Source organism: Gavialis gangeticus, unplaced genomic scaffold (assembly GCF_001723915.1).
Source record: "Gavialis gangeticus isolate Ggan-Ray unplaced genomic scaffold, GavGan_comp1, whole genome shotgun sequence".
Lineage (NCBI taxonomy): Eukaryota > Metazoa > Chordata > Crocodylia > Gavialidae > Gavialis > Gavialis gangeticus.
Genome location: NW_017729031.1, coordinates 84,803,306 through 84,816,495, shown reverse-complemented (window position 1 = coordinate 84,816,495; position 13,190 = coordinate 84,803,306). Strand labels below are relative to the sequence as shown.

General features: G+C 48.3%; 2 protein-coding genes across 4 annotated transcripts in view; one reads left to right on the top strand and one right to left on the bottom strand.

Annotated features, from left to right (window-relative positions):
- ITGB2 (integrin subunit beta 2) overlaps positions 1 to 8,519 on the top strand; it is a 53,637-nt gene extending 45,118 nt beyond the window's left edge. For all 3 annotated transcript variants that reach the window (XM_019523302.1, XM_019523301.1, XM_019523303.1), the window contains exons 12-16: positions 2,106 to 2,350; positions 3,892 to 4,111; positions 4,989 to 5,194; positions 6,554 to 6,720; positions 7,198 to 8,519. In XM_019523302.1, the coding sequence (XP_019378847.1) occupies positions 2,106 to 2,350; positions 3,892 to 4,111; positions 4,989 to 5,194; positions 6,554 to 6,720; positions 7,198 to 7,263 (904 nt within the window). In that variant the 3' untranslated portion in view covers positions 7,264 to 8,519. The remainder of the gene's footprint in view (positions 1 to 2,105; positions 2,351 to 3,891; positions 4,112 to 4,988; positions 5,195 to 6,553; positions 6,721 to 7,197) is intronic.
- A 123-nt stretch (positions 8,520 to 8,642) lies between these two features.
- KMO (kynurenine 3-monooxygenase) overlaps positions 8,643 to 13,190 on the bottom strand; it is a 31,571-nt gene continuing 27,023 nt past the window's right edge. Inside the window, exons 13-15 of the mRNA XM_019523304.1 lie at positions 12,023 to 12,124; positions 11,865 to 11,924; positions 8,643 to 11,444 (exon numbers count right to left, since the gene is read on the bottom strand). Of these exons, the coding sequence (XP_019378849.1) occupies positions 11,319 to 11,444; positions 11,865 to 11,924; positions 12,023 to 12,124 (288 nt within the window). The 3' untranslated portion in view covers positions 8,643 to 11,318. The remainder of the gene's footprint in view (positions 11,445 to 11,864; positions 11,925 to 12,022; positions 12,125 to 13,190) is intronic.

The following is a 13,190-nucleotide window of genomic DNA, read 5'->3' as shown; positions in this document are numbered from 1 at the left end:
GTGAGATTACACATTAGAGTTAGCAAGCGCTTACTCTAAAGAAAGTTAGTCTGTATTAAGTTTCACTAGTGCTAGTGACCAGTCACATATTCAGGGTTAATACCCACTCTAATGTGCACTGCTCAGACCTGCTGCTAGAAGACTGGTGAGCAGTGGCAGGGGCATGGCTAGGGGCTGAGAGTCTGCTTCTTACTTGCCCTGCTCACCAGCTCTATAGCCACAGAATATGCCAGGGAGGAGGGGCAGAAGCTCCCCCATCCCCATGCTCCTTGAGGACACTGACAGAAGTTAGGGACCTTACCTTGCTCTAACACACTGCACTTTACTTAAAGCGTCATGAGTTAGAACGCCCCCCCCCGACATCCGCCTGTTGGGTGGGAGGAATTGAGCCTGCCTGCACCAGCCCTCCTAGCCAGCAGGCAGGGGCCCTCCAGCAGCTTCTGAGGAGGCTGCTGAACTGCTTCTCTCTCCAGCCCCATCTCCTGCCCCCCCAGCTCAGTGGAGAGGAAGTAAAAGGAGCAGCAGCTACTCCTTTCTAGGCTGCTATACCTGGCCTGAGCTGGGGTGGGAGGGTGGAACAGAGCCCCTCACTTCAAGGCACCTGTCAGCTACCCTGGCTGGGGTACTGGCGAGAGCTCCCTTCCTCCCACCCCCTCCAGTTCAGGCCCGATATAGCAGCACAGCAGCTGCTGTTGCTCCCTTCCCTTCCTCTCTGCTGACAGCCCAGCCGCTGCATGAAAAATTAACCCTTGAGCAAACCCAAGTCCTTAAGATGCTCAAAAGCAGAGAGCACCTTAAAGCAGAGAGCCTAAAACTCAGAACAATTTTTGCAAAGCATTTTGAGTTACACCGTTATACCCCCAACCAAACAGAAGTTCACTGCTGGTTCGGGGTGGGGGGGGCAGGAAGGAATCTAGCTGCAGGCTGGGACCCTTCAGCCAGGTTCCCACAGCAAGAGCCAGGCTCTCTGCCAGTGCTCCCTGTTTTCAGAATGGAAGGTGGGGAAAGGCAGCAGCAGGAACTTTATCTTGGGGCTCCCCAGTTGGTGTTGAATTGTCACCCCCCCCACCTTGGGGGGCTGTTGTATAGCTGCCCCACCCTCTGGGGTGGGGGGAGGGCTGAACAAACCCCCAGACTGAAGTCCCTCTGCTCTCTTTCCCCCCTCCCATTCTAAAAACAGCCATGGGCTGAGAGCTCAGCAGACACAAGTTGCAAAAGTCACTATAGTTTGTAACACCTTTATCTGATGCCTCATGCAATGAGGGGTCAGATAGTCACCCAACTGGACATTTTTAAGCTGATTGCAGCCATGCACTTGTGTTTGGTCACAGCTACAAACTACCTTCTGTGGCAAGAGCATGCAAAAATTGTCACTTCTGCTTGCACCCTTGCCTGATTAGATGAGAATTCATTTTTTGCACCATCAGCCATTTTAGAAGCACTCTGCAGTCATGTGCAAGTGTTAGGTCACTGCAGTCAAGTGCCTGCAGGGGCCAGATTGCCCTGAATCACTCCCTCTGCCTCACAAATCACTGTGGCCCCCATCAGCCCCCAAATCTCCGGATTGCCTCCTCTGCACCCCAGTTGGCCGCTCCACCCTCAGATCACTGCTCTATCACTTCAATCGGCTCAAGAGCAGTGGTGGTAGCAGCAGCAGGAGGGGTGGAAACAAAGGCAAAACACAAAGAATGAATATAAAGGAACAGCACAAGCATGTAGGGATAAAATAAGAATGGCTAAGGAACAGAATGAATTACCCCAGGAATAAAAGGAAGGAAGGCAAAAAGAAAAGCAGAGATACTTAACAGGGGAGGAGAGCAAATAACAGATGAGACAGAGAAAGCTACAGCTTGCAACAGATCCTGTGTCCTATGAAGTGAACGGTGTTTTCCCTGGGCCTAATCCTATGTGGTGTGGAATAATGGAAAACTACAAGGGGATGCTGGCCCATCCCACCCCTGAGGAACAGCTCCTTAGCGCCAGCCAGTGATAGTATTGTGATCAATCTGAGAATGCAGTGGCCTGGCTTGAATGTTTTCCTGTCCCTGTTACCTCTTCCTGCTGCTATTGATGCTGATACCTGTACTTCTCTCTGCCCCCACCAGCTGCAGTGAAGGCTATATTGGCAAGAACTGTGAGTGTGAAACAAAAGGCAAAAGCAGCAAGGAGCTAGAAGGCAGCTGCAGGAAGGACAATGCCTCCATCATCTGCTCAGGCCTGGGGGACTGCGTGTGCGGGCAGTGCACCTGCCATGCCAGCGATGTGCCCAACAAGCAGATCTATGGAACCTTCTGTCAATGCGACAACATGAACTGCGAGGTCCACAATGGCCAAGTGTGCGGGGGCAAAGGTGAGTGACATCCGCAAAGTCTGCCTGCCTGTCCCCACTCTGGCCATTGTCAAGGCAGTGGTCCTCCTGGGGGCTCTGCCTGGAAACCTACACATGACACTGAAATATTAGCACCCCTTGCTGAATTTTAGCTGCAGTGTATTAGTCCTGAGTAACTAATCTTGAGTTAAAGCCATGCCTCTGTCATCCAGAAAAAAACATCCATTCAGGTCCATTTCACAGCTAGGTTGTGTAGCCTGTGATGTCCCGTGATGCCATCTAGTGGACAGGTAGCGGTGTGTAGCTGCATTGTAGGCATGGCCAGCTTCCCCTTGGGTTATGAATTACATTTGCATAGAGATCATTATTCAAACACTGATTTCAGGATGCACACAGAGAAGCATGTTCCCTCATTGTCCAAATAGAGTGTGTTTTTTGGAACTCCTGTTGGTAATAAAGCAACCATGTGTAATTAATGTCACAAAGCAATCCTAGACTTGAAGCTATGTCCCACTACAGAGTTCCTAAAACGTGAATTGTCCCAAGTATGAAAAATTGGCTTGGAACCAGTCAACCCCAAGTAGTCCCATGGGGCAGATAGCACTGTGCTGCATCTGCTGGGAGATAGTGTAACCACTGAGGGTAATATAATGTGCTGGCTGAAAATGGAAGTAGTATAAACCACTTCTAGTTCCAAAAGGCTGTATTGGGCATAAGCTCTGTGTCCTGAATTTTGGTCCCCCAGAGTTCATAGATTCATACATTGTAAGGCTGGAAGGGACCTTGAAAGATCACCGGGTCCAGATCCCTGCACCAAGCAGGAAATATAACTGAGGGTTAGGTAACCCCAGCAAGATGACTGTCTAGTCTCTTTTAATTGGTTTCTTCAGCTGGACAGGTAGGCTACCCTGGAGAGTAGCCTTTCCTCAAACACCAGAGAACTGGTGCACTGAGGCAAGGGAAGAGAGAGACCTAGTTTCTAGCTTCTCTTCCTTTTGAACTTCTCAACCTCCCTTGTATACCCAAAGGACTTAGCTGTATTGGAAAGCTTGATTGGAGGAGGAAACTGCCTCCTCTAGAGAATTAATTTATTGCCTTCATCTATCACGTGCTTCTCAGTTCACTGATATGCCCTCGAAACATGCCTGATGCTGTACAGAGGGAAAAGCAGGTGGGTAAAGCTCCTACCTGAAAGTCCCCTTCACTCTTGGAATACTCAGGACTTGTACTTGAAAGACTTTCTTCCTCAGCCACAGGTCAGCTAAACCTAGTTGAGTAAATCAGCCCTTGTGGATTAAGCCATAATGGTTTTGAGGAAGGAAATTCCCCTTGTGAAAGGGACGGATGTGGTCTGAACCCATCTGTGCTGAGACTAGTGCAGACAAAAATCCAAGCTGGTGTAGCAAACCATAAATATGTCAGGATTGATGATCCATACAATGGTGAGATATAGTGAAGGGTTTGTAGGTTTGCTGTAACAGGTTTGCACTCACAGATAAGTACACACAGGATTTGTCGAAGAGCAAGGACCTCAGCTCTAAATCACTCTGCTTTCTTCCCAGAACGAGGGCTGTGCGACTGTGGTGTATGCAAATGCCAAGATGGCTATGAAGGCAGTGCCTGTCAGTGCCAGAAAACAACAGATGGCTGCATGAATGCCCGGGGAAAGGAATGCAGTAACCGGGGAAAGTGCAAGTGCAACAGATGCCAGTGTAATTTAGGCTACCAACCTCCCTTTTGTGAAGTGTGCCCTGGCTGCCCGTCTCCATGTGCCAAATATGTGTAAGTGACGTGTGGGTGCATTGGGAGGAAGGGTATTTTGCAAAGCCCTGCCAGCTTCCTGTGTGCTAGTCTCACTCAGTGGGAAGCAAAAGAGCCAGCATGGGGATGATCAGCTCCTGTCTCACAGAAGATTGCCCTTGTGCTGACAGGGGAAGGCTAACAGTGACTGTGGCCCCAGAGTTCTGAGTATAGAGGAGAAGAAGCTGGTTCAATGTTTCCCTGATGCTGCAGTAGCTGTGCTCCTGAGGTTGATGGGTCCCCAGTTCCAGACAGTTTTTTCTACTCCTTACCAACAGTCCACCTCCCTGCTGCCTCTATTCCCATGTGGTTTGTATAACAAGTACCACAGCACTAGGCCTGGTTACTTGGTATGTCACCAAACACTGCCAGTGTTGGTCCTTATGCTCCTGAAGTTAAGATCACATCATTATCTCAAGCTTCTTTTATACAGTATTTTCTCAAGTAACACCTGCCCCAAAAAGACATGCACTTTGTTTTTGGAAGACAGCGTTATGGCTGAGAGCTGACTGCATGTGGCAGCTCACTCGCTCTTAGCCTGTTCACTGGCTGCTTTGGGCAAAAGCCACAGTGTTAACCTGTTTACAGCTGCCGCCAAGTTGGTAGCGGCTTTGGTGGCTCAGCCAAAAATTGCTGCCAATTCAGCAGCAGCTGTGGGAGGATTACAACTGAACCGTGCCCCTGCTGCTTGCTGGTGCAGAGAGAAGTGGCAGCCATTATAGCACAGCATCTCAGTGCTACTATTCCAGCCAAGAAAATCAGTGTCACTGCTTAAGACATGTCCTTCCAGTTTTGGAGGGCTGATTTTTGGGAAAAAGGTGCTAGCAGTATGTGAGTTAATATAGTATTTGTTTTCTAGCTCCTGTGTGGAATGCCAGGCATTTGAGAGTGGTCCATATCAGAAGAACTGCACTGAAACTTGCCCCAACATCAAGGTTCGTGAAGAACTGAAAGGAATTATCAAGTCCTGCAGAGAGAAGGACTCTGAGAATTGCTGGATTTCCTACCAGATGGTGCAGGATGATGGAGAGGAACAGTACTTAGTCAAAGTGAAAAAAGAAAAAGGTACCCAGGTCTTGTTCTATATCCCACTGTGAACTAGATAAGGAGTTTTATCCTCCCCACCAAAGCCTGCCTATTGGTGCAAAAACCACACGTGAGAAGTTTCAGGGCCTTTTACAGGCACAGAAAGAAGTCAGCTTTTAAGTGGAATAAGTGTACTTGGAATTTTGTTTCTAGAGTATGATAGAGGTAGAGATGTCAACAGATGCACGTCTCTTCCTTAGTAGTAGAGAATCCCCTGCAGCCATTTAGAGCAACTCCCCCACGGGTGAAGAGGAAACATGCTGGAGATGAACATGTCTAATATGTGGAAAGGACCTCATGGCCCAGAGCCAAGGGCAGCACTGGATACAGCTCTGAGTGCAGACAGGTCTCCGTGGGTCTGGTCCTTCCTTCTCTTCTATTAGGTGCAGAAACCTCCCTCATCCCACTACCCTGGCCATTACTTCCTCAGGTTCTGGTCCTCTCCTGATTCAAAACTCAATGCCTTCCCCCACCTCAGACAGCTCTTGTCAGGAGAGGATTGCTGGGCCAGTCTGTGGGTTGGATCAGGACCAACCCCTCTGTGCTATGTGCCGGTCTTGCAGCGCCACATGCAGCAGCCCTGTTCTGGGGCTCACTTTGTACATAGTACATCATCTAGACCCAGTGTCACATGAAGCACAGGAGGGTCCAGGGGGTGACCTCCATACAGCACCACAGTGGACCAGTCCTGTGCATTGGATCCAGGGCTGGGGCACATGAGGCTCCAGACCACCTGTGTGTGCTGAGATCAGTCTGGTAGGGCACCACATGCAGACAATACCACAGACCCTATGCTGTGATCAATGCTGGGTCCACCCCATGCACTGCATGAGCCCTAAGGATGGCACATGCTACACGCAGCATGTAGACTGGACTGGCTGTGCACACTGCATGCAGCACGGGCCAGCATGAGGCATGTACTTTGTGCAGCATGCCACCAGAATGGCCCTGTGCCCTGGCTGCAGTACAGCATGGACTCAGGCCAGAGACCCATGGACCAGATCATAAGGCTCCACAGGGCACCCCTGCTATAAACCAAAGCCTTTTCCCTCAATTGTAACAAACTAATGTTTAGTGCCTGAACTAAACTGTCTTCTGGTATGGTTGAACTAAACCTAACAGCTGTAAAAGTCCTGCCAGTTCCTGAGAGCCTGGCATTCTCTCTCCTGTTGCTTTTTGGTGTTTCATGTTCCCAGACAATGTGTCCAGACCTGTACAAGTGCTGCTGGATGGAGCAGACACAAAAGTACTCCATACAGCTTATTGTCAGTTGAGCTGTCCAGTAAAACCGGGCTGCTGAGAACCAGGTGAAGTGACTCCTGTGTCTGTCCTTCTTAGAGTGTCCACAGCCTCCTAGCATTGCGGCGATTGTGGGTGGTACTATTGCAGGAGTGGCCCTCATTGGGCTGGTGCTGTTGGTGATCTGGCGGCTGGTGGCGGAGCTGGTTGACCGCAGGGAGTACCTCCGATTTGAGAAGGAGAAGTCGAAGGCCAAGTGGAATGATGTAAGATGGCTCTGCTCCATAAAGGGAGGGCGATGGGAGGAGGGAGGGCCTGGTCCTTCTTCTGCCTTGCCTACAACATACAGCAGAGTCATTAACCCAGTTCTTGGAGTTGATCTGCTCCATTTGCCTTGACTGCCACAGAGACCGCACTGAATTGGGTATGACAAAGTGACTCCAAGGCCTGGCAACCCAGCTTTCTGCTGGCACAAGCTTTCTTCATTGGAAGGGTTGGGAGGTAGGTGGCTGATCCATTTTGTCACAATGAGCTTGTGGTATCTGGTGACAAGGTCTCAGTGCCCTCTTGTAGAAGCACAGCTGGAGGTAACAACTAGGCACCAAGCTCAACTGAATGGTACCCAGATCAAGTCCTGCTGGTCCCCTTTTCTGTGGTCACTTTAATGTTTCTTTAGCCAGCAATATGAACCGAAGCTTCATAGACAGGACTAAGAAGGTAACATGTCTGATATGTCTTCCCAGGCTGACAATCCTCTGTTCAAGAGTGCTACTACCACTGTTGTCAACCCCAGGTTCAATGGAGAATGAGGCAGAGCAACTGTGAACAGCACTGGGAAGGAACAACTGATAGACAAGGAAATCCCAGCCTCAGGGCTCTCCTGTTTTATTCTCTCCCAAAAGGCTTCTTGGGACTTGTGCTTCTTCCAATAAGCCACAGGGACAGGTCAGGCTTCACCCAACATTCAGTGTCATGAATTTCCCTTTTCACAGCTCTTACAAGCTTTGTTGATAGAGATGTGAGAATGAAGCAGCATAAGCAGTGATGGAGCATTATTGTCGGCATGTGTTAGGATCACAGTCCCACCAGTTCTCAATGCTCATATTTGCCATGTGATGGGAGCTTCTACCACTGGAACATGAAAAGATCTTGACCTTCCACAACACAACAGAGAAGATGTAGTCTCCACATTGCTCCCAAGATGGATCTTGAGTTAAGCTTTTACTAAATGTCATCACCTTTCTATTTTAATGCTCCCTGCTCAAAAAGGCGTTGGTCACTTTAATACCTTTCTCTGTTGTATCTTGCTTTCTCAGTAACAGCTCAGCTCTAAGCCACTCGGTGCTAAATTTAATCTAGTCTAAACCCACAGGCTAAGGTACTCAGGCTAAAGGACCTCTCAGGGCAGGATACTGAAGGTTGCAGTGAACTATGGGGCCATGCTTGCCCATGCCTCTGGCTAGAAACAGGGAGCAGTCCTGGAATGTGCAGTGAACTGTTTTCCTGCCAAATCATCAGCCCCTCCCCAGCGACTAACTCTTTTTCAAGCCTACATCAGGGCTCTTAACTGTTTATTTTTTGTTTGTGTCTGGAGCACCACACAACACAGCCTGCTGTATGCCTTGAACACACATAAAGGTTGTAAACTCCAGCTATTCTGAATGTGGGGTTAGTGGTAAGGGAGATGTTATTGAAAATGGTAAACACAGCAGGAAGCAGTGCAACAAAGAGCTCTGACTATAACCCCACAGCATAGATTTCTGTCCTACTTGTTCCCCCCTCAAATGACCTCCCTGTCCTATATGATGAATCCATCACATACTCATGGAAGAAGGAGGCTGGTAAAGCAGGACAGCAGTTCTTAAGGAGTTTCTCTACACACAGCGCTATTGAGAAGAAGTTTGTTCCAGTGGTTCATTCTTATTTTGTTGGCCCCTGTAAAATGTCTGCATGACCCTTGTACATGTTTTCTATACAGGATTAATTGGTCTGTACCTGTTATCATGTCACATCTCTATCCTTCTCTGTTTAAAACTAATAAAAAGTAATATAAAGAAAACCACAACCATCTGATCTGCAGTCAATGTAAGGGCAGTAGCAGAAATCTGTATCACGTGATAGTTTTCAGTTATTGTTATCAGTTTGTCCAGCAGCTGACACCTTTAGCGATAAACTGAAGCTTTCAACCAAGTTCATTTCACACAGATCTTTAGAACAGGACCTAATATCCATTCCCATGAATACAAGACCATTTTCATAAATGACTCACAAGATGGTGCAAGCCAGGCCCCATGTCCTACCCCACCCCCCATACACTGGTCGAAACTTACTTAGAACTACTTACAGTCAATATATTTATATGTGCCATGTGGGGCTAGGCAAATCGGTTTGGTTTATTCTAACTTCCCCTTTTCAGCACATACATTGCTTCACATTAAATTCCTTCAGCAGTGCAGGTCAACAAGGGCCTAAGTTAGTTACACCACTTTGACATACCATCCCTGAATTTGATTGTAGAGTCATAAGCGTAATTAAGTTATTCAAAAAGTGCATCCTGGAGAGAATACACCCTGGAAGCTAAAATGATCCAGGGTCTCCTCACAGTAATGCCCCTGCCCTGGATAATAGCCATATTTATAAAGTTGATATTGACTGCTGACAATGGGCAACAGTGGTATAGCGGAAAGGCTCATGCTATAAAGGTCTGTTTTAGGATCCAGGCTCAAAATTTGAGCCTTTTCAGGATTTAAATCTGCAGTGTTGCCCTCAAATTCAGAGGGAGGTTACAGACAGCAAAGTAGAGCACTGTCTAATAAAAACCTCTGCTGGAGTATAAAGCAGAGATTTAAAGGGTGGAGAGAGGGAGAAAGAAGGAACCTTATCAGTTGGGCAGACAAAGACAGGCAGAGTTTTGAGACTGTTTTGGAGAAAAATCAAAAAAAAGTATTGGCAAAATATTAAACATTTAGCATTTTTAATCTCAAAGACTGGGGGCAAAAATGACTGAATCCTGGGGGCTATTGTCATTTTTATGGGGAAAAAGATCCACAGTTGGGGCCCTGGCCAGTGGAATAGAGGGCAAGGCAGCCAAGAATTACTGCACCTAGCAGGTATCAGCTTGTTAAGAAAGGGGAATACCTGTGGCCAGTTTAGGGACCACTGCACAGAACAGGCTGGCTGTAGCAGACTTGACAGCCAGGAGACCAGTTAGCTATTGATGAGCTGGCTGCCAGCAAGTGGACAGAAGGCCAGCTGCAGCCAAGGACTAATACTGGGAGGCTGACTCACCCAAGGAGTGGAAGCAGAGCAGCAAACCGGTACACCAGGCAGACAGGTAAGCAGCCCAGAAACAAGGGGCTGCAGACTGCTGAGCTAATCCCTATCTGAGAAAGCAGGCAAGTCATCAGCCACAGGGAAGGAACAGCTGCAGGGAGCTGCAGGGCCATATGACTGTATGGGGCAGGGCTTAGGAGGTGCATAAAGCTAGGGCATGAGAGCAGGTAAACCAGTATGGTTCTGCTGGCTGAAAGGGAAGGAGCTCTTGAGCAGGGAATCTAAAGGGGACTGTCTGACTGATGCAAAAGACCCTGAGATCTGCAAGCAAGATGCTTACCGCTTGCAGGAAAGTAGGAACCAGTATTGGAGGAGGTCGGGGTTCAGCCAGGGAGCTGATGATATAACCCAGAGAGGAGAAGCTTTGTTACATACAGCCAGGGAGCTGGAGTCTATGCTAGGTCCTAATGTGGGGATAGTTTCCTGTTATAGCCAGGAGGCTTTCTTATTGTGTTGTAGCTTATACCAGTGCCTTAGATTTGGGACTACTGGGGAAGCAGAGGTCCCAGCCATGCCTGTAAGGCATGTGACTGCTTGCCTCAAGCTCAGCCAGGGGTTTAATAAACAGCAAAAATAATGAAGAAAGGGCCAGAGGCCCAATGCCCAAGCAGGGTACAAACCAGAGTCAAGGACCTACAGCCCATGAAAAACAAAATAAGTGCCTGAGAGGCAAGGACCAGGGTCAGGGACATATAGCCCAAAATCCAGGCCCTGGCTCCAGATTTGCCTACCCACTCTACTTCCAGATGCAGTTCCCTGCCTGCCCATGGCCCCATCCCATCTGCTCAGCTGAGTGTGCCCTATCTGCCTACCCATTCTCCGGTGCCCCTGGTGGTGGGTGCAGGGTAGCTGGGTCAGCATGCCTGGGCAGCAGGGCTGGGTCCAGAGCTGGCACTGCCATCACCTTGCCATGCGCCTGAGCACAGCAGAACTGAGCCAGGTGGGGCTGAGGGACCCCTTCCATGCTGGATGGAATCCCTTGGCAGGCAGATCTGGCCTGCAGGCTCCATTTTGCCCACCTTAGTCTAGACTGTCTCGCCCAAAAGTGACTCCCTAAGAATCTATGTATTTGTTCAGCACTGTAAGCACAGGTGCATAGGAAGGACTTGCCTTCAGGAACCAACGTGTTCCATTTCAAAGTAGTAAGTCTAAGTCATACCTCACAGATACAAATGTAATCAACCTGCTACGTGTTAAGAAATTATGAAGCTGGTGGAGATGAGCAACTCCCAAAGGTGTATTTGGAGGATAATAAGGGAAGACTGTGGTTACATCCTGGACTATGGGGGGTGGGGGAGGAGGGAGAAGACTTAATAACGACTGTGACCCCTTGACTTGTTTGAATAATATGTGCAGTGTAACATCATGTCAGAAATAAGGCCATTCTTATTAAACAATGAACGATGCTTAGTTCCTGGAGAGAACCTCAAAGCAGCCTGATGAACTGCACACCTCCTCACAGCTGCAAGGGCAGGGTAGGGTTCCCACTTCACAGGCATGTTTCTGGTGAGATGTTTCCAATTTTCTTGAGCTAAATTGTCCAGCTCCACAGTGCTGGTGAAGTGAAGTCAGTTTTGTGTGTTATCCATTTTATAAGTAGGTAGGTGCTACTCAATGCAGCTGCTGCCCCAGTGATGAAGAGCCCTTGATTAATCACCTACAAGGATAAGGAGAAATTCAGTTTGTGACGCAGAAGTTTTGCTAAACCACAAAGGAAAAATCTCAGTTTTATTAATACTCTGTCCTCCTCCTGATTATTTTTTTTCCCTGAGGAATTAAAGCTCCTCAGCAACAAAGTTTCAGGAGTCAGGGCAGCAGGCAAGCCAAATAGCTCCCAGCTGGCCTTGGTTACCAAAGTGAACTTGGTTACCAGTGGTCCAACTACATCAAGCCGGCTCTAGGTACCCTCATGGGTCTGGGTACCTACTTATAAAAAGGAGCTCTTTCAGTACCTCACAGGCCACTAAATAGGACAAATGACTCTTTAGTCCTGGCCTGCTTTGTTATAAGTGACAGGCTGGTCCTGAAGCTGACTGGATATCAGGCTCCAGAGAAGCCAACTGGGACATAGCCTCACCTTATTCTGCCATTTCCAATGCTGCAGTGCTTTGTGGTAGCGTATTCTTGTGAATGTGACCTGAAGATTACAAAAGTAGGTCATTTCTTCAGGAGTGAACACAGCAACCAATAGGAGAGGAAGGATCTGGCAGTCAGGGAAGGAACAGAGGGTCTTACCATTGTGTACAACGGGATAATGGTGGAAGGCATAAGCATGTGAAGGAAGTTGTCCACATACTTTCGAAATATAAACCATTTTGAATTAACGTGTGCTCGCATCTGTAACGAACCAACATGCATGCAAAAGACAGCTGTTACAGGTACATGCTCCCTTACTGCGGCTACTTGTTCTGAGATGGCTCTCCTCAGCCTCTCTGGCTAGGGGCAGACATTACACACAAACCAGCTTGAGTGATCAGAAACTGGTTTAAACCTGTAACAGAACAGATGTCCAGTGCACATAAACCAGTTTGAAGATTGCTGAAACTGGGTTGAAGTAAAACCTGGCTGAATGTAGTATCAGACTTAACTGATTTGGCTCAAACCAGTTTATGCAATGTCTGTCCCAGACCCCTTGCTGGTTTAAGATAAACCAGACTCCCCCAGCATCCCAGCATGCTCTCTGGGCTGGGTAGAGCTCTGCTCCCTGGCCAGAGCTCTGGCACAGACTTGCAGGCACAGAGCATCTGTCTGGCTTCTCCCTGCTAAGCAGGGATTATTTCCCCTGCCCCTCTGCCTTACACAGACACCTCTGCATTAGCTAGCAGACCACATGCTGGCTATGGTCCGTGCTGTGTGAGACAACAGACAGATGGGCTTTTTGGAGCTAATCAACAGGTAACTTAATGTCCTTCCTTGGAAGAGCTGTTTAAAAAGAGCTCTATTAGTTAATGGAGAAAGGCTTTGTTTTCTTAATCAGTTGATAAACACTGAGTTAGGAGTGATTAACATTCCTTGTTGGGCTGCTTAGGGGGAGGGGGAATAATCAGAGCATCCTGCTGGGGCCTGGCTATGTCCTCAGCTCAGCCCTGTGGAAGTGAAGGAAGGGCTGCCCTAGCACCCCCCCTGGTTTCTAGCCTGAGCCACTGCAGGCATGTGCCTGGATTTCTTGGACATTGGTCTGGTTACAAAACTGATTTAGCCTAGCCAGGTTAGACTAACCTGCAAAGACTGAATCAATTCAGGCCCAGGCTTTTTGACTGTCTGTCCCTAGCCTTCATGCCCAGAGCTCTTATTTCCTACCTCTGGGAGTCAGTACTTGTGGATGAAAGAGACTTGCTAACCTGCAAGATTGCATGGGAATCTGTTGAAAGCAGCTCTGGGGCAAGTGTCTTTTAGTGCCAGG